The sequence below is a fragment of the Epinephelus lanceolatus genome, chromosome 3 (assembly GCF_041903045.1).
Source record: "Epinephelus lanceolatus isolate andai-2023 chromosome 3, ASM4190304v1, whole genome shotgun sequence".
NCBI classification, from domain to species: Eukaryota; Metazoa; Chordata; class Actinopteri; order Perciformes; family Serranidae; genus Epinephelus; species Epinephelus lanceolatus.
This window is the reverse complement of record NC_135736.1, coordinates 4026284-4046316: the sequence shown is the minus strand read 5'-3', so window position 1 is coordinate 4046316 and position 20033 is coordinate 4026284. Positions and strand designations below refer to the sequence as shown.

Below are 20033 nucleotides of genomic sequence, written 5' to 3'. Positions count from 1 at the left end.
GGCCTGTTGTTTATCATATTGTTTTATAGTGAATCAGGAGCCTGAGCTTTTGTTTGGCTATGTGTCGTAGTTTCCTCCAGATCATTCCACAGAGATGCCAGGTGGGGGCGCTTTGAGTTTGCGACTCAATAACGTGGGAGCGTGTTAAACATGTAATGCTGATGTTACTTTAAGGCTGTGTTTTAATCCTATGTAACATTACTGTCATGGTTTAAGGTAAAGTGTAAGGGCACAGAACACCTCTGCTCGTGCAACAAAGAATGCCGCTGGTAAGTAAAACTTAAATGCTAATGTTAGCTTATTTTAGCTGCGCTGTGTGGAGTTAACGTTAGCTAACATCACCGGTGACCTTTAATGGGATACATTTGCAAACTGTTTGTGAGTAAGGTGGACATTGCCTATGTATTATTTGTAAAATCATCGTTTTTTAATCATTTGAAGATACTGACCGGCTAAGGTTTAACAGAGGGTAGAGTAATGTAAGCGGGAAAATCCAGTATTTCCGTAGAAGTAAAATGTCGGATATTTAAATACAAAGTTCACGACGTTGAGCGCAGTTGTTCCCCTCCACGTGCTGCGTGACGGCTGCCACCTGCTCCCAGTCTGAAATAACGGCTGATACACGAGCCAAGCTAAGCCACCTAATGCTAGGATATGTTGTTGTGAAGTCTGTAAGTAAGTTCTCATTTTTACCTTTTTCTTTTTTCCACCGCAGGTGAAAACTTTTTTTTCATTCACTGGTCAATTTTGATATTTTGGGCTATTTTGTTTTCGTATGCATTTAGACTTGTGCATTGACACTCAGTTTATGGCCCGCGGGCCAAATCTGCCCTCCACTCCAGCCCTTTTCAAATTCACCATGAAATCAATGAATGTCGCTGACAGAGATGCAGGCTAGCTTTCCACAGATTTCTGTAAAGTATATTTGGACAATTTACCAGTCATCTGAAGTTTGGTGGAAATGTTATCACCCTGTTTTTCTTCTGGTTGTCCTCAGAAGTTGCGAGCGCTGTGTTGTGCAACTCTGGGCATCTAGTCATCATCATTATTATTGCGACCCTCTCTATTTTATCAGTCAAAGCCAGCCGGCCACTGCCAGAGCAAAATCACGTGGATGGTAAGGGCGCTAGCAGAGTTACTGCACAGTGATGTGAAAACAGCTTAAGGTGCCAGAGTATAAACTGGCTCCTTAAGTTAAAAATCATCAAAGTAGAGCTTGTTTATCAAAAAAGTGCAAGGGGAGAATCCCCTGGACCCCACACATGACTAGGCTAAGCCCTGATGTCCTTAAATCCTAGAAACGCCCCTGCATACATGTGTGGGGCTGCTGACAGGCCTCTGCATTTTACACAAGTGGTCCGACGAGTTGAATATCCCTGGACTAGAAGAAAGAAAACGTCCAAAATACACATTAAGGTGTTTATTTTAGTTCAAATTTCTGTTCTGGAAGTGTTTTCAATAAGCACATATTTGTTTAGATAAGGCATTATTTGCATATTTAAACATACTATTTAAGAAAACTTGTAATATAAAGATAACTGTGTTAACGTAAGTAATCAACTGTGTAATTTTCATGGTGATAAATATTAGTTAAAAAATTGACCCTATTCACCTGGGATGTGTCCCCTTGATACAGTCACAACATGCTGTTTTGTTCTTATTAATATTCCTTCAGCTGTCACTCCCACCTCTTATGGTCTTCCTTGCTTCCAGTGCCCATGTGGACATGCAGCTGTACCGGTGGCCAGATTACAAGACACAGCTTCTCAGAGAGCTGCAGAGACAACAAAACAATGCCCAATTCTGTGATACCCTGTTGCAAACTGAGGGTGAGCTGTGAAGCATATGTTAAGTTTAAAGGGGTAATAAATAAAAAAATTAACCTTTTTTTTTTTTTTTGTGAAGGTATCTCAGTCCCAACCCACAGTTGCATTCTTGCGGCTCTCAGTCCCTACTTGTCTCAGAAGATTTCAGCCTCCCCGCTGCCTCCATCGGGCCAGAAGCGCCAGCTCCAGCTCCAGGCTGTGAAGGCCCAGACCCTGCTGAAGCTTGTTGGTCTTCTGTACTCTGGGGAGCTGGCGGTAGAAGGAAGCGCAGAGCAGAATGATGTGCTGTCTGCAGCCCGCCAGTTTGGAATCACAGACCTTGTTGAAGGACAGAAAGATGGGGTTGGGAAGGAGGGAGAACTCCAGAAAAGAAATTTTGGGAGTTGCAGAGAGAGGTCTGAAAGTAGAAAAATGCAGGATGCACAAATTCAGGCTGAAATGGCTGGAATGAGAGAGAGAGATTTCCCAACTGAAAAGCGAAGGTGTGTATCCATAGGCACACAGACTGTTAAAACTGTTGAAAAGACAGTGGGCGGTTATTTTACTTCCATCTCATTGCAATCCCAAAACATCACACTTGATAAATATATTAGCTCCACTCCTCCACCTACTTCCAGTAAGCCCAGTGGAATGTGCAGTGATGGAGAAACTACATTAGATCGATCCTGTGACAGTGTAACAAATCCCACATCAATTCCATCTTCGTCCAGCAACGTGAAGACTCTCCCTATTCCCCCTAATGATGGCTCAGACTCTCCAACACCTCAGGAAGACAGCGCCAACCAGCGGTCATCTGGGTCCGGGGACAGCTTACAGGTGTCGGCTGAGGATGTGACAGGATTGGAGGATGGAAAATCAAATGGCAATGGCAGTGAAAATACAGAGTGGCCAAGCCACAGCAACAGAGATGAGATGCTAGGAGAAGAAAGGGGAAACTTAACAGAGAGGAGGTGTGTACATGTAGGGATAAAGAACCTGGCCAAGATGAAACAGAGGCAGCAGATGATGGACACCACACAGTTTTCTGTCAAGGTAAGAAAGACTAGTTAATGATGTCACATAGAAAACAATCTGGAATGAATTGTCAGTGTACATAGACCCTAAAGCTGGAATTACATTTAGTTTAACTAGTGTGTGATGTCGAGTTTTTCTTCAGAACAGGTGTTACCAACCTTTACAATCAGAAGAGCCATTTTTGCACCAATAATAATAATTAATTTGAATAAAGGTCGGTCTGTCTGTCTGTCTATCTATCTATCTATGTATCTAATGCAAGCAAAGCATATTTGAGTCTTAAAATAAAGGTGACACAGCCTGTTAAGTCTGAATTAGCCTATAAATATTACTAATAGGTGTTGACAAGATAGCTCCTCTGCAGTGGGCTGGTTGTGATTATTGGTACTTTCCCTCTGCAGCATTGGTGGTGAAAGCAAACAAATCTGTCCATGCACTATTTCATTCTCCTTTTTATTCCGAGACCTCACCTTTCCTGTTTTTTTATGCCTCCGCGCCAGTGATATCCATGGCCGGAGGCATTATGTTTTCGGGTTGTCCATCTGTCCGTATGTCTGTCCACCCCATCCTTGTGAGCGCGATATCTCAACGATGCCTTAGTGGATTTTTTTTTTTTCCATTTGGCACAAATGTCCACTTGGACTTAGTGATGAACTGATTTGATTTTGTTGGTTGTAAGTCAAAGGTCAAGGTCACTGTGACCTTGCATCTGTTTCATGAATATGATATTTCAAGAACACCTTAAGGGAATTTCTTTAAATTTGTCACAAACATCCACTTGGACTGAAGAATAAACTGAATTTTGTGGTTGAAGGTCAAAGGTCAAGGTCAGGTAATTGAAACATTAGAGATCATTTTGTCTTGCAGCTCCCTGCTTGTAGTTATGATTCATTTTTTGTCAAGCAAGTTTTGTCAGGGTATCACAGTCACTCAGCTGCTGTTGCCTACAATTTTCAGTCATGTCTCCATTTTCCCTCGAGCACAGTCACAACTGTAAAAATGACACATCATTTCTCCATTTCACTACCAGAGAAAGAAGGGAAATGAAAATGTGAGGATTGTCAGAACAAATGTGTAGAAAGCCCACTAGTGTTTTTCCTTGATGTTGTCATAATCACAGTGTTTTCTTCCCTCTGTACAGGTGAAGCTGAAGAGGAGGACCAAAGGAGAAGAGTGGGAGGTTGTGAGCATGAAAGACAAAGATGACATGTTGTCAGTTCTTACCGCCCGGAAACAGGTAGATGATGCATTTATACACAGACACACTTGTTACCCTGTTCACTTGGATTTGATTTGATCTGTTGAGAAAATGATATTACAGTAAGGATCCCTTCATCTGCCAAGTGCATTAACTGCTCAGTAATTTGTGTTGCTGATGCAGGGCAGAAAAAGACGACTGTCTCACAACATTTACTAAAAACATGACCAGGGCCCTATGAAATCCATTTATCCAGAATCAGTTTTATTTTTTCCTAAATTCCATGTTTTCCGTTTTAATTTTTCTGGAATCTGTGTTTTGAGATTAAGCACATTTTGTCATCAGAAAGAGTGTCCGATCATGTGGGGATGAATACAGTTTCAACAGATCAATAAAAAAATTCAAAAAGTAATGAATATCAATGAATTTGATATAATACAACATTGCACATTTTTTAATCAAATAAATTGCTTCCATATAGTTAGAAAACAAAACGTTCCATCTGTTTGTAAAATAAAGTGCTTCACATTTGAGCTTCTTGTTGCTCTGCCCTAAATATAGCTGTTAGTGTCAAATGCCTCAGTTTTCTGGATGACTGCGGGGTGTGACAGTAATGTTCATAGTCAACCCATCTTCAATGAATAAAGTCATTTCTTTCACAGTATAGTGGTATTTATTAATTTATAAAAGACACAGGTAAACTGTTTTAACTTCCTGGGAATATAATCCAATTAATTATATTTTCATACCTGTATTTGTACTGTGTCAATGCCTTACTTTGAAAAGTACACGTAGTCATGTGTATCCTGGGCTGTTTAAATGCATTTACAGGCGATGTGAGTGACAGCTGGCTTGATACAGAAATATCAGATGCTGCCTCTTGACCCAGAGAAGCACAGGAGGATTTGATCCAGCTTGGCTGACTGAGAAAAAGACTGCAGTCAAGCTAATGTTGTCACTCGCATCTCTGCAGTCAAACCAGCCACTGTTAAAGTTGAAGACAAACATGAGCAGAGCAGAGCAGAAAGAATTCTTGGAGAGTAGAACAGCTGAGCCGGGCCAGGTGCAATTTTTTTCCACCCGGTGTGTGTGGAAGAGCTGAGCCCTGCCCTCAGCAAAACACCACATGGAGCAGAGGACAAACGCAGTGTGCTCCCAAATGACACCAAAACATAGTTATTGATTTTGATTGATATCATAGTATATGATGATCCAGAACCACTGGACGTTAGTTTGGGGAAGCTGTGGTGGAGTTGATGAAAATTCTGGAGAGAGTAGAGTAGGTAGGAGAGGAGGTGGTGTGGATGGACAGACTAAAGTTTTGGTGAGTTGTTTTGGCTCAGGCACTGTACTCACTAGGAGTGAAAGGCAGTATAATGTAAACATCAGGTAGAGTCTGAACTTGTAGCTGTCTGAGGCTTGATGTACAGCAGGTCTATTTCATGTTCTGCTCCCAGTCTCCACCTGAGATCAGTAGTGCCACAGCCACACTAATAATTATTAGGAAAGTTTGCCATTACATAATAAATGCAATTACAACAGAAATAGGGAATGATAAAAAAGTCAGTTTGAATTTGGTTCTGATATGAATTCACTTCTATCAAACTAAATTTGAATGAAGATATGTGACCTCTTATTTATCTGTCTGAAGGATGACTCCAACCACAAAAGGCCACAGGCGGACCTTACAGACAGCAAAGCCCCTCCCTCCTCTGTCCAGCCATGCTCAATTCATAAACCAGAGACCTTGATTGTTCAACCTGCTGCCACCAACCCCCCTGAACCATCTTCTCACCCCAACGCCACCTCTGACTTCCAGCTCCTCTCTAGTGATTGCCTCGCCCCAAACCAAAATGATGGCTTAGTGTCAGTTACTCAGCCTCCAGGCCCTGTGGAGGAGTGTGATGAGCAGATAGAGAAGCTGTTGGAGGACATCATGATGGGTCTGAACATCCTGCCAAACTTGGAGAGGGACTGCAAGAAGTCTCATTATCCACAGCCGAACCATGATGAAGCACTGGCTGTTTGCCAGGTCCCAGCTACAGAGAATGAGAGGCTGCAGAGTCGCATGCATGCTGCTGTCAGCGCAGCAGAGATTGTGTATGACCAAGATTTTGGGACACAAATTGGTCACTCATCAACAGATACAGGTATCTCCATGCAATTGCATTCTTATGATATATACTTTTTCCCCTAACTATGTGGAGTGGGGCTTGCAAGCTACAGAGATCCTGCTAATGGAACAAGTAGCCATTTTTAATTTAAAGAGGGAGAATTTTGTTAATTGGGATATTGAAAAAAATTGGACATTATGTGTCTTGTTATATATACAGTATTATAACTTTATTCATGTGTTGGGTGTTGAATCATGGCAGTGGATAATTTCACATCTATAGCTTCCTTTATATACACCAGGGGTTGACAACCTTTGTGATAAGAAGTGCCATCTTTTAATTGTCTTTTTAATCTGTGTGCTATGTCAACCCTTGCTCCTCAAAATGCTCCATAAAAACTCTGGCTGTATCCCTACCTTTTCTTGTTTGGGGCATTGATTTTAAGCAGCAGAGCTCCTCTCTTACAGTCAAATCACAGTATCTTGACATGACCAACAAACATGATATAGCATTCACCTCCTCAAGTGCAATGTTAAATACGATGGCTTGTTTAAAACTAGTTGTTTGCTGCACTCAAACGTTTTCTGTCATTTCTCCAGTGCGTAGTTAAAGACCTCTGTCTGACATGGGGGTGTGTTTATGCCTCCATTTAGGAAATAGCTGTGGCAGGAGGCATCATGTTTTCAAGTTGTCCGTATGTCCGTCCATACGTCCGTCAATACCCGTACGCTTGTCTGACTAATGCTTGTGAACGTGATATGTGAAGAATGCATCAAGGCAATTACTTCAAATTTGGCATAAATGTCCACTTGGACTCAAGGATGAACTGATCACATTTGATTGTCACAGGTCAAAGGTCAAGGTCCACATCCATTGCACATTACATCCATCTCATTCTTGTAAACTCAGTATCTCAATAACACCTAGGGGGAATTTCTTAAAATTTGTCACAAACGTTCACTTGTACTCAACGATGAACTGATCAGATTTTGGTGGTCAGTGGTCAAGATCACTGTGACCTTGCATCTTTCTCTTTTTTAAAAAAAAGTATTCTCAAGAACACCTTGAGGGAATTTCTTTAAATTTGACACAAATGTTCACTTGGACTGAAGAAAAAAAAAAAAGATTGGAATTTTTCAGTCAAAGGTTAAGATCAGTATGACCTCACAACATATGTTTTTGGCAGTAACTCAAGAATTCTTATGCTAATTATGACAAACCCTCAGACAAATGTCTAATAGCATATGATGATGAAGTGATGACATTTTATATCCAAAAGGTCAAAGGTCAGCTTCACTGTGACATCATAATGTTCTGCATAAAACACTTTTCTGGCCATTACTCAACATCATATCTCAAGAACAGAACGGAAGACATTTGGTCAGTTACTGAATTGGTGACACTAATCTTGAACCTGTGCTGACTGTATAGATCCTCTAAGCTGTCGGGGGAAAGATGTGTGTGAACCATCCATGTTTTCACAGACATGGATTTAAAATTTAAGAGAAACTTAATTGTTATGTGGAGGCTTACAATGAAGGGTTGGTAATTCTAGTTAGCTATCAGGTCTGCCATTGTCCACTGAGCCTGCCCCAGCAGTGTTATTATTAGAAGAAGTAGGCAACGAGGGGTGTGTCTTTGCAGAATTTCATCCAAAGCCACGCCTCCACAAACTTGAACGCGCATCCTGCAGTAGAAGTCAGCAGGGCAGAGGAGAGCCGAGTAAAATAACAAATCCCCCTAAAGCAAACAAATAATTACCTGTCTAACAGAAAGACAGCAACCTCTGCATCACTTTTCAGGCCCTCTAGCTCCCTCAGTTGTCTCCACCGTTCAAAAGCTGCACCGATGTTGACGTCTGGTTTGTCCTCTCGCTTTATCCAAAGCCTTTTTCGTTGCAGCCTTTTCTGCCTCCGACTTTCTTTTCTTAGCCTGTTTAGCGGGGCGAGCCGTTACAAGTAACGCTGGAAGTGATACTTTTGGCTGCATTTTCTCTGCCATTGTTCAGCAAATTTATTCTCCTGCTAACTCGGTATTTCTGCTGAGAAGTGTGCTGAATATTTCCGGCAATGGTGACGTGATGAGTGCACGCAGGGAGGAGGGAGGGAGGGACGAAGGGGGGCTCGGGCAGGACGAGACATGAAGGCATCTGATTGGTTCTTTCCATTCGCACCGAATAGCAGGGATTGGTCAGAGTTTTTACAGGCCTGCAGCTGCCACAGAGATCTGATTTTTTTCATGCCTTTTTTCTGAACACATTGGGTCTCATTCATGAAAAGTGAGTAAATCTGTGTTTAGATTTGCATATAAAAGCCTACTCTACTAAAAACCTATTCCGGATTCAGGAACGCCGCGGGAAACTCAGTTTTGATCATAAACACGTGTGTATGATCATGAATGCCAATCCATCGTAAAGTGACAGCGCGCTCCCGGTAATCGGCAATTAGCATAAATCCCCGCCCATGAATAGCCAATGACCACCATATAAGGAGGTGTAGGTGCATCCTGTCGACCTGTCAGTCATGGCGCAAACAAAGAAAGAGAAAGAAAAAAGAATTTTTCTAAAGCGGAGATCAAAATAATTTTGGGTGAAGTGGACTTAAGAAAAAACATTTTATTTTCTTCAGTTAGTAGTGGTGTGACAGGGACAGGCAAAGTGAAGGCCTGGAAGGAGGTAACAGATGCTGTTAATGTTGTCTCCGTGGTACAAAGAACCATGTCAGAGGTGAAGCGTAAATGGTTTGATATGAAACTGGAGGCAAAGAAACGCATAATAGGCCATAAGGTGAATCAGAAAAAGTCTCACAGAAACTGATTTCCACTCCGACATCTAAGAGTGAGCTACAATGAGTACCGGGCCATCAAATCACAGCATCCGCGGTGAGAGGACACATGCGCTTTTACGCACGTGGGTGATCACGGATATTTGATGTGGGAAAGATGTAGCCAGATGTATTACCTGTTTAAGATACGTGGCTGTCTGTCTGTCCGTCCATCCGTCCATAGCACGAGTCATGCGCACCACTTCACCACCGACCCAGCGAATAACGGTCAGGCGGAACAGATCATTACGCTCAGATGGAACAAGTGCCCAATTACGACCCCAATCACAGGACTCTTGCGGGGTTATGAGCTACGAACTCCCGCTGATTAGCTGAACATGTATCGATCTTTTTTATGAAGTAAAGATTGTGTAGTCCCCAGATGTTGGAACGAGATGAAACGATAACTGCGTTCACCTTATGGCCTATAAGCACACACAAAAAATACAGTGGTCACCAAACAAACAGAAGATTCATTTGTGGGGTTTTGAATGAAGTGGCAACGGCCGAAGGCCGAAGAGGCTGTGATCCGGCTGTCCTTACGGATATTTTTGTTATCATCATTCAACATGTAGAAAGAACGTGTAATCTATTGAGTCGATTTACATAGATAATTCACAATCATGAACCTAATCTGGATCTTAAACCTGCTAATTGCCAACTAATTTAACTAAATGTGTTATATTTTTAATATTTTTGTCATGTTTAGATTACATGTTTCAAAGGCATCTGTGTATTGTGTACATAACAGAGCGCAATACAAATTAAAATTGTAATTTCCAATAGTGACAAGCAATATTTATGTGCTTTACTACATTTACACAAGCACTACGAGTGGTCAGGAGCAGGAGTAGATTTTGTTAGTAGCTACGAAAAGATCGGAGCTACTAAAATATTGATGAATGCGGACACGCACGTAAATTTCCATCTGCGAACAGTTTACACACAAATTCCTTCTGCTCACGTTTCATGAATGAGACCCATTATGTATTGACTACTCTCAGGATGGAAGAACCATTTCACCCAGTATAACAAGAAGTGTTTCTGAACAGGATTACCAACTATAACTTTAACTAAACGTTTCAACTCTAATTGCAAACTTTGTATATATAGTTTTGAGCAGTATGGTTAAAATATATCTGAATCTGGTATTGTCCAGCACTTACTAAATCAAACAAAGAACACAGACCCTACTTAAAATGTTCCTTCTGTTTAATCCATGAGCACTTCTCATTTATCACACAAACAGTGTCACTGGAACCTGACTGAAGCCCACACTGCTGCCTCTCCTCTTGTCAATCCTCTACTATCCAAAACCCCCACCCTAACACCAACCACCTCAGCTTTGTTAATTTATTATGGATTGATTGCAGTCTTCTCACCTGTTTTACAGGTATCTATTGTTTTACAGCTCAGAACCAGCCCAGCTGCTCAGGCCTTTCATCTGTACAGCCAGATGCTGTGCTAATCCAGCAGCAGCAGCAGCAGCAACAGCAGCAGCAGCAGCAACAGCAACAGCAGCCCTCTCCTCAGTATCACTCATCTGTCACATCCATGGAACAAAGAGATGAACCGAGTCACCCGGGCATACCTCTGTCTAAAAGTCAAAATTGTCGATATCCTGAAGCACCCAGAACAACATCACCACTCTTCTCCGGTGGGCAGAAACTACTTACTACTCTTACTTATTACCCCGCATGCCAGGAACTGTTTTCACAGGACAGTCAGAGCATCCTACAGTTTTTACCCCTGACAAATGAAAATATGGCACAGTCCTCGCATAATTTACCTTGCTTGGGTGATTTGCGGCTTCCTCGGTGCCTTTCTCCATTAGAGCCTTCTACCTCAGCAACAAAACATCAGCCTGCCCTCAACAACTCAGTGAACCAAAGCCATAAAATTCAGCCACAGCCATCTCTACATGGGCGACCCTGGCTAACAGTAAACCCCGGGCCACTACAATTCCCTTTCAGTGCCATCACTCACAGAGAAAATAAAAGTGTGTCTTTATCACAGGATACACACTGCAGCTGTTGGTCAAAGCAATGGCAGAAACATCCGGATATGAGTCCACAAAACGGGGGAACCTGTGCAGCATCTTGTACTATGAAAGAAGTGGAAGAGAGAGGAGCACAATCTGCTGGTCATCAAAATGTGGCAGAGCTCAAATCTTCTCTCAGGAAAAAGGAAGAAAGTTTGAAATGTAAACAGGGTGACACTAAAGGCGATGCTGCAGCACCTAAAAAGAGGAAGAGAAAGCACACAGCTCGTCCACAAGAGGCCAGCTCTACTCTGGCATACAAACATGTGAAAGTCAGTGATGGAACAAAAGGTCAAATCAACCTGGGCCTTTGTTCAGTCAGCTTGTCAAGCAACAATGTGCTAGCGAAGGAAAGAGAAATGGCCACCGGTTCCTCAAACACATTAAAAAAATTTGTACAGAAACAAAATGAGCCATCACCTACAGACAGTCAGGGAGAGAAAACTAGAGGGCCTGGCGATCTCAGTAGTGACCAGAAAAGAATCAGGACCAGGGCTTTTCTGAAAAAAGCTCAAGAGACACCAAGTAACTCAAGCACAGACAATTTAGTTTTAAAACCCACGTACCGTATAGCTCCGATTGTGAATAAACCAGGAGTTTGCAAGCGGGGACGTGGAAGACCAAGGAAAACAAAGCTTGAGGAAAGCCAACCAGGGAGCTCTCATGCCATCATTGAAAAACCGAACCACAATGTAGAAAAAGACCTCCAAGTTTACAGCAATTTGCTGAAGGAGGAGAGTGAAAAAGCAAAGAGAAGATGTAAAAAACGGAGGAGGAATAGTAAAAGTAAAATGGAGGCAATTCCACTGAAAAAGGCTGCAAGTGCTAAGAGACCTGTAAAGGCTCAGGCAAACAAAAACGATGTAATCCCAGAGGGAAGAAAACATGGGACACCCAAACGGCCATGGCTGGTCTCTCTAAAGGAGTTTCAAAAGATTATCAAACGCCAACACTCAAAAACAAGGGAGTCAAAAGAAAGCCAGGAGCAGAAAACTGATGAAACTGTAAGAAATGTAGAAAGTGAAGCAAAGGCGTGTGGTAGCAGATCTGAAGAATTAACTAAGGAGACAGAGATGGACACAGACTCTGCTCAGACTCACAACAGTGACAGAATTGAGGAGTCTCATGACCTCCTCAGTGTCACAGTTGATAAAAATCACAATCAGATTTTCGACCAATCAACAGCAGTGTGTGGCAAATCGCAGCAAGATGACACAAATGGTTCCACTGGTAAGGAGACCAGTCTGTTTGGTGAAGGGTCCTTTAATGTGTTGGGAGAAGAGGAGGCTGAGTTGGTAGCTGAGAGGGAGCAGCCGCTGGAGAATCCTGATGAAGGTAAAGTGTCTGTTCCTATAGTCATAGTTTGCAGATTTTCAAGCCCTTTTAATGTTTATAGTGAGAGTGCAAATCGGTGAATATGAAATGAAATATGCGAAAAGCTAACCTCTAATCAGTCAACCGTTAAACATTTTTGATGAACTGGATAGGCTGAAAAAACACATTCATGGCAACCTGCTTCAGTGCTATCCAGTGGTGGTAATTCTTCTTCTTCTTCTTTTTCTTCTTCTGCTTCTGCTTCTGCTTATAAACTTAGGTGATTTAGGTGGCCCCGAATCTACCATCCAGTTGTGGGTCAAATTCTCCACAAACTCACCACAGTCTTTCTCTAGCAAATCCACCATCCACTAATCATAGCAAAACCATAAATCTTAAGCTCATAAATAAAACCATAAGATGAAATAACACATAATAAGTAATAAATTCATGACATCATTAGTAATATAAAGTGACAGTGTGACAGATAGCAATGACCATAAGATACTTGAACCATTGCTTGAGTAATGTTGAACTGGTTTTAAGATGAGCTCATGATAAAGAGACATACAGCCCTGCATTCAGAATTTGGTAGAATCTTTTGATCCAAATCTCAAAAAAATAAAAATAAAAATTTCAATTCAGCCTCAGTGGTATTGAGCTTTGCAGCATGGTGGAAGAATTAACAAATGAATTCATAATCATAAGTAAAAGTACAGAAGTATTATCAGTAAAATGTACTTAGAAGTATGAATGGTTGTGCAGTGAAATGCCCCCTGTGGATGATTCTGTATGACATTATTAGATAGTACTGATGCATCAGTGTGGAAGCAGCAATTCACTGTTGTAGCAGCTCGAGATGGAGCTGGTCTTTACTTAATATACAGATAGTGCAAATAACCAAATTCTGATCACAGACTGTATAAAGGTGGACGACATGACAGCGCTCCAAAAGCAAAGCCTGTCCACTCCATGTTAGCAGATGGGACAAAAATTGAAGTACAAATCAAATGAATTTTTTCCAAAGATGGTCTATGTCATTTAAGGCTGACTATTTAAGGCTGATATTTGTTCAAATGTTTGTTTTACTGATAAGTTTGGCTTTAATTATTTATTTGATGCTAAAAAAAAAGATGTCAAGATTGCCAGCTGTGTGTGCCAATTGGTGTGCTTGTGATCAGTGGCGCTGCTCACGATTGGTTAGAATGGTGTATGGGCGATACTGCTAAGATTGCTGTTGTGCAAACTCTAGGTGTTTCTCAAAGTCAAGGATCCTTCCTTGGGAGGATGGGTCCTCCCAAGGAAGGATCCCGCAGAGACAAGGCAAGAGTCCTCCCAAGCATTCAGTGAACATCATCATTAACCCTTAGCAGACTGAAGAGGTTTCAGTTACTGTGATCATTTTGGCACTCTATAATGTTGTTGGACAGTTTTAAACAAATGTATCAGTATTGTCAGAATCACAAGACTTTTAGGGAGAATATATTTCTGGATCATATTTAAGAGTAAGTGGAGTAATGAAGTAAAGACAACAGCTGAAAAAGTTCTAAATTATCAGTATGAACAGACAGAATCACTCTGTCATTTCAAAGTGATCCATATTTTCTGTGTGTGTCACCACACACGCTGCTACAATATTATGAACAGATCTGATGAGCTGCGCTGCTCTGAAACAGCTGACCGCGCCAATTGTACATTATACTGCCCAGTAATCCTCTGAAATAAGTTCACCTCAAAACAAAAGAGTGATGCTTTGACCTGCAGGATATTCTAATGTCTTCACTATGGCCATTCTCACCGCAATTCCCCTGAAAAATACACTTAACAGTTATCAAGTCGTTATCATGTGAACAAATCATGTTATTTAAAAAAATCTTATTATTCGGCATTGGACACATTAGAAAGTATAAATTATGAGGTTTCTGTCAATATTTTTTTCGCACTTGGATGATCAAAACTCAGGTGGAGACATTAATCCAAATAAATGACATATTAATCTAAATCCTGCTGAGCTCCACTGGCGCGGGTTTCATTAAAGAGGCCCCGCACTCACTTTGTGTGTACTGAAGAAATGATCATGTACTGTGCAAAGCATTGTGGGGATTTTATACCCGCGGAGGATCCACACATGCATCCTTCGAATTTCTCTGAAAGGACTCAGTCCTTCGTGAAACTCGGAAGGATCCTTGACATTGAAACAATCCTTCGGCGGGGGTTGATAACATAGTGTCCTTCAAATTCAGCCGTTTGAGGATCTTCCTTGACATTGAGAAACACCTACTTACTCCAAATGACGTCACCAGTACAAGATGGCAGCAGCCATACCCAAGATATTTTGGCTTCATTTTGTACAGTGGGAGGAAGTGGAGACAAGTTGTCCATCTTGAAATATTGTCAGTGTTTCTGATAAACAAATCTGTTCAGTTTTTTGGACTTTTCTCAGATGTTTGCTTTTTTGTGAAACATTGGATAATTGTAACTTTGGGCTAAAACAATTAATTAAATGAAACCATTTGAGAAGTTGGAGAGGAAACATCCCTTTAATGGAGCTGCTAACAACTCAGATGTGAAAAATGCAGGCATAGTCATAGTCATTGTTTGTAAACCGTAAAAAGTGAAAGCACCAGATTCACTTGCACTCACTAAATTTGTGTTTCTCTAGTGCTGTGTCTGTTATTTTTGTTGCCTTTTATTGAGGTTCTTTGGATTAGGGATGGGATGATACTGATGTTTAAAATAATTTGTCTGATAGCTGATAGCGATACTAATGCTTTATTGTGTGCTGCTTACAGTCTGGCACCTGATGGCTACTTTTTTAGAAAGTCCTGATCTCACCTGAGCGCTGTGCCCAGAAATGTCCTGAACACAGCAACATTCTAAGCAAATCCAGACAGAGGGCACAGTAGAATAAACTTTACATGACATTATTCACAACTTGGATTATTTATTATGAAAAATCCACACCCTCACAGACTAAAGGGATATAAATATTTGAATGGACACATACTTTGATGCTCATGGTTTCAGTAAAATGAATTGAACGATTGAATTGTGGAGAAGCTAACTGAGCTAAAGATGTGTAGCATGTCCATATTGACAAAAGTTTAAACATTTATATTTGTATACGCAATCTCAGCAGCTAACTAATGATAGCTCAAGCAGATCACCAACGATCCGTTGGGCTTTAAGAGCACCAATTTATCGGCCGCACATTGGTATCGGCTGATATATGTCTCAGTGACTGCCATCGGCCTATCAGCAAATAAGATGACATTCACTGATGGCAGTGGCTGATGTTTTTCTGTATGTGTAAAATCGTGCCATTGTCCCGAGGACAATAGAAAATGTGTTTGGGACAAACAGAGATCTTCCCAAGAGGACACTCTTTATCAGCGTGTCAGGGGATTTTTTAGTTTTTGCTTTTTTTTATGTGAAAAAGGTTATTCTAAACAAAAAAAGCATTGATATCAGTATTTGCCATCAAACAGTATCATCCCATCCCTAATCCAAAGAACGTGAATAAAAGGCATCCAGACCCAGCATCTAATAGAGATCGGCTTCCCTTTGTCAAAACATGTAGCGTCACCTGGTTACTAAGAGGCATTTGGTGTTTAATTGGGCCTTGGCTTTTAATTTAAGTTTTATGGTAAAATGGAAGTGCCTCAAGAACTACTTAAGTACAGTACTTGAGTAAATGTACTTTGTTACTACCACTGCCCTGCAAAAAAATAAAAAATCCTTTGAGGCTTATCTGCCACTTTAATACAATTGAGCTTAATCATATTTTGTTTGTTGTCCTCCAAGAATAAACAATGGCCATTGAAAACTCAAAAGTAACATTTCCAAAAACTGTGTCCCAACAGTCATTCTGGATAATCTATCTTAGTTTATTCTTTTTTAGCACAGGAAGTCTGTGATGCAGGAGTGCCAGATACAACACACCAGACCGCTATCAACAAGGAAGGCTCATCTTACAGTGACACCCATCTGCCCCAAGAATACAGAATGTCTTTGGACCACAACTTGAATCCCCAGACCATGGAGAGAACTAGTCCACCTCTGTCAGACACTGTTGCTTTCAGCAAGAAATCAGACTGTGATCAAGAAGAAGAAGTGGAGGAGGAGGGGGAGGTAGATGTTCTGCTGTACTCCCCAGACAAAGTGCCTCACATCAGAGAGTGTGAGAAGGGACTGGACAACATGGCCATAAGTCCTGAGGAGGAAGAGGAGGATGATGAAACTGAGATTGATGTGACTGGAGATGAGGCAGAGTAACCTTTGTATATGTGCATACCTTTTTACTATGTTGTGTGGCTAGTTCAGCACTTGAGAGTGCCAAGCCTAACATTTTCTCTGTTCTGGTTTTTAAGTATGTTCACAGAGATGCCAAATCCATTTTGCTGTGACGCTATATCAGAAATGTTTCTGTTTGCACCCTCAGTCAGTGCCTGGTGATTATAAGCTGTGTGTATGCAAGAATTACAGGCTGAATACTTGTTTTGACCTCCATTTAGTTCAATATATAAGGTTCAAATGGATGTTTAATTTCCATTAATAATATACCAAAGCTTTGATTACAGATGGGTTACATTCTTACTGTTGTTCATGTCTGTCAATAATTGTATTAATTTCACATTTCCAGATAAATAATAAGTGCCTGCTTAAGGTAAAAGCACTTCAGCAGCAGTGTCTGTGTAAGGAACTATTATAGGAAAGAAACCTAATTTTGAGCCTGTATTTGGAAAGCACATTACGTTTTGAGTAAAGTACATCATTATGGTTTATATATATGTATATATAAAGAAAAAAGAAATCTGTCTTTTCATGCATGTGTTTTTATTTGACATGACACCATTAAGTATAAATGAATCTGTGGAAGTGTACAGAGACAACAGAGGGCGCTCTGTTTCTGTGTTCCGTTTAAACAAACTTTATTAACAGCGGAAGTGTGAGCGGAAACACTACACACGTGTTGTGTTGCAGGTTTGAAGGTTACACAAGAAGCGCTGGACAGTTTGCTGTCGGCTGTCCGCTGAAGAGTGTTACTAGGACGGCGTGTTTGTGGTCAAAGCTGGGTGTGAGCACCACTGAAGCACAGACATGGATCCCATGAAGGCACAGCAGCTGGCGGCGGAGCTGGAGGTGGAAATGATGGCTGACATGTACAACCGGTAAAACCAAGCTAACCATTAAGCTAGCTGTTTCTGATCTATGCTAGCTGTCTGTCAGCAGTAAACCGTCTCATGGCCTTCATTAATAGTCTTTATTAATGTTGTACCGCGGTAACAAAGGCTCATCTAAAGGTTAGCCACGTTTAGTGAAGCCACAGAGTCCTTGGCCCAATGACTGTAGCTCCATGTGTCAGAGTAATCGATGCTCTGTCGACACAGATCGAGACTGTTAAGTAAAGCTACACGTTTCAGCAGGACTATAGAAGCTGCTCTCAACAGCTTAGAGTTAATTATGTTTATGTATGTCTGTAGATTCTCAAAAACCCATAGAAGTTTTTCTATTACAGTAACACATACTATGTGTTACTGTAATAGAAAAACTTCAATTTAAGGCTATGTGACATAGCCTTAAATTGATTTAGATGAACTACTGCTAACTTTAGCATAATCGTCGTTTTCTAATTGTAGCTTTTCAGTGCGGAAAGCCCAGTGTAGATTGGGTTTTAGGGCTTAACAATTTTATTTATATATATGTATATGTATATATATATATATATATATATAGATGATAGATATATATATATATATATATATATATATATATATATAGATATATAGATATAGATATATATATGTATATATATATAGATATAGATATAGATATATAGATATAGATATATATATATGTGTGTGTATGTATATGTGTGTGTGTATGTATATATATATATATATATATATCTATATATACACACACACATATATGTGTATGTATGTATGTATGTATATGTGTGTGTATCTATCTATCTATCTATCTATCTAAAATTTGGAATTGTCTTGTGCAGTAACAGTATTTTTTTGGGGGGGGGGGGGGGTTGGTAAATGTGAGTCTTCCGTGTTGCACATGTCTGCACCTTCACAACCAGAATTGAGGAAGTGAGTGACCAGTTAAATATTGTTACGCTAGTAGTTTGAGGCTCTACCCACTGATACCCACTGGTCCTGCTGCTTTTTGGTGCTCAAGCACTAGAAAGCCCTCCTGAGATCATACTCAGAGAGGGAGACGTATTGCTTGTTGACTACCGATGGCCTCAAAGTGAACATAGAAATTGTTCAGCTTCCTCAGTACTGAGACGTCATATTAAGGTGCTCAGGCATGATTTAGCCCAGTAAATATTCCGACCTTCACACAGTGTTTTAAAAATCTGCTTCCTTTCCTTCCAGAATGACCAATGCCTGCCACAGGAAGTGTGTACCGCCGCATTACAAGGAGGCGGAACTGACAAAGGGCGAGTCAGTGTGTTTGGACCGCTGCGTGGCTAAATACCTGGACCTCCATGAGAGGCTGGGACGAAAGCTCACAGAGTTGTCTGTCCAGGACGAGGAAGTGATGAGGAAGGCAGCTGTGGGGAGCGGATAGAGACACTGATGAAAGAAACCAAGTAGAGCATTGTGGGGGACTAAAAGGTAACATGGTGTGGGCTTGGCATATTTGGTTTCTCTAAAATGAAAAACTTGTATTTCAATGAGTGGGTGGGTTTTGTTTGGGAAATCAGAAGTGAAAAAAATAATGCTGTTGGGGGTCCACTAAGAGAAACTGCTTCCTCTACTGCAGCAGAAGATGACAGAAAGGATGAGGCTGAGGGATGCACTGCAGGAGCTGGTGGAACCACAAGACAAGGACATCTTGAAACTGCTCACTGTTCCACCACCCTCTCTGGATGCGCCAAATCAGTCTTACATTCAGCTTGCCCTCTTCCTCAAGAGGTCACCTGAAAATAAACTGGAAAGGACATGTCATATTATTTTTAAAAGTCATATTTTGTGCTTGTTTTAGCTGCTTGGAGTGTGAGAAATGTGCTGCTTCTGCTGCAGAAACTCAAACACTAAGTGGAAGCATTGTGGTGTCAACCGTCTGGCACTCATGGCAGGTTTAAACAAACAAGAATGATTTTCTTTTCTCATTGTTCCCAGATCACCCTTTGAACTTGGGTAGGGGTAAACATGGGCCCTCTCTGTAAGGTTGCAACACAACATGGTAGTCCGGTAGATAAAATGTTCACAAATGCAAGTTGTCTGTTATGCAGACATGAGTCAATTTTTTTTTTTTTTAAACAAAACCTTGAAATACAGGAAGTCAGATACATTGGTCAGGGGATGCACTGAATGAATTATGTAAGGTGGGATGATTTGTCTTTTTATACAAGACATTATGCATAATTGACTCTCTGTCAGCCATGGATGGTGCTGTGTTGGCTTTGTCTGCAACAAGACTGCCAGCCAGGCTGTTCTGACTACATCGTCGTGTGTTGAAGATGAACTCATTTGTCATGCTTGTGTAGACTGTGTTGCTCTTGTTTTTTGTTTATTAGTTTCCATGTGTTAAGCACTGTGTCAATGATGTAGCTTCTCATCTGTATATCTGAGAAGCTTCAGTGTTTTGTTGTTAAGTACAAATAAAATAATGTCATCCTTTATCTGAACATCGTGAGTGTTGTTATAGGGGTATTGAATTGGCATTCTCTGTCCTACAGTT

The 20033-nt window shown here is 40.9% G+C and overlaps 3 protein-coding genes across 5 annotated transcripts; all 3 read left to right on the top strand.

Annotated features, from left to right (window-relative positions):
- Window positions 1-133: 133 nt before the first annotated feature.
- Window positions 134-6634, top strand: LOC117255151 (uncharacterized). Its single transcript, XM_033623765.2, has 5 exons — window positions 134-269; window positions 1714-1829; window positions 1906-2858; window positions 3982-4077; window positions 5690-6634. The coding sequence occupies exons 2-5, from the start codon at window positions 1727-1729 to the stop codon at window positions 6233-6235; spliced, it is 1698 nt and encodes a 565-aa protein (XP_033479656.2). The 5' UTR covers window positions 134-269; window positions 1714-1726; the 3' UTR covers window positions 6236-6634.
- A 4007-nt stretch (window positions 6635-10641) lies between these two features.
- Window positions 10642-17135, top strand: LOC117255917 (uncharacterized). 2 transcript variants are annotated; one of them, XM_033625163.2, is made up of 2 exons: window positions 10642-12350; window positions 16231-17135. In XM_033625163.2, exons 1-2 carry the CDS (start codon window positions 10739-10741, stop codon window positions 16602-16604), a joined length of 1986 nt encoding a protein of 661 aa, XP_033481054.1. In that variant the 5' UTR covers window positions 10642-10738; the 3' UTR covers window positions 16605-17135. The 2 variants fall into 2 exon arrangements, with proteins under 2 accessions (XP_033481054.1, XP_033481055.1); XM_033625164.2 differs by having other exon boundaries at window positions 12217-12350; window positions 16236-17135.
- A 153-nt stretch (window positions 17136-17288) lies between these two features.
- On the top strand, window positions 17289-19974 carry timm10 (translocase of inner mitochondrial membrane 10 homolog (yeast)). 2 transcript variants are annotated; one of them, XM_033623341.2, is made up of 3 exons: window positions 17289-17500; window positions 18722-18964; window positions 19116-19974. In XM_033623341.2, the coding sequence occupies exons 1-2, from the start codon at window positions 17430-17432 to the stop codon at window positions 18915-18917; spliced, it is 267 nt and encodes an 88-aa protein (XP_033479232.1). In that variant the 5' UTR covers window positions 17289-17429; the 3' UTR covers window positions 18918-18964; window positions 19116-19974. The 2 variants fall into 2 exon arrangements, with proteins under 2 accessions (XP_033479232.1, XP_033479231.1); XM_033623340.2 differs by having other exon boundaries at window positions 19113-19974.
- Window positions 19975-20033: the final 59 nt, after the last annotated feature.

Excerpts from the sequence above, each read along its gene's own strand:
- LOC117255151 (XM_033623765.2), top strand. The coding sequence starts at position 1,727 with ATGCAGCTGTACCGGTGGCCAGATTACAAGACACAGCTTCTCAGAGAG. Across the intron at positions 2,859-3,981 it reads CCACACAGTTTTCTGTCAAG|GTGAAGCTGAAGAGGAGGAC; the intron begins GTAAGAAAGACT and ends CCCTCTGTACAG. Across the intron at positions 4,078-5,689 it reads TTCTTACCGCCCGGAAACAG|GATGACTCCAACCACAAAAG; the intron begins GTAGATGATGCA and ends ATCTGTCTGAAG.
- LOC117255917 (XM_033625163.2), top strand. The coding sequence starts at position 10,739 with ATGGCACAGTCCTCGCATAATTTACCTTGCTTGGGTGATTTGCGGCTT. Across the intron at positions 12,351-16,230 it reads GCTGGAGAATCCTGATGAAG|CACAGGAAGTCTGTGATGCA; the intron begins GTAAAGTGTCTG and ends ATTCTTTTTTAG.
- timm10 (XM_033623341.2), top strand. The coding sequence starts at position 17,430 with ATGGATCCCATGAAGGCACAGCAGCTGGCGGCGGAGCTGGAGGTGGAA. Across the intron at positions 17,501-18,721 it reads ATGGCTGACATGTACAACCG|AATGACCAATGCCTGCCACA; the intron begins GTAAAACCAAGC and ends CTTTCCTTCCAG.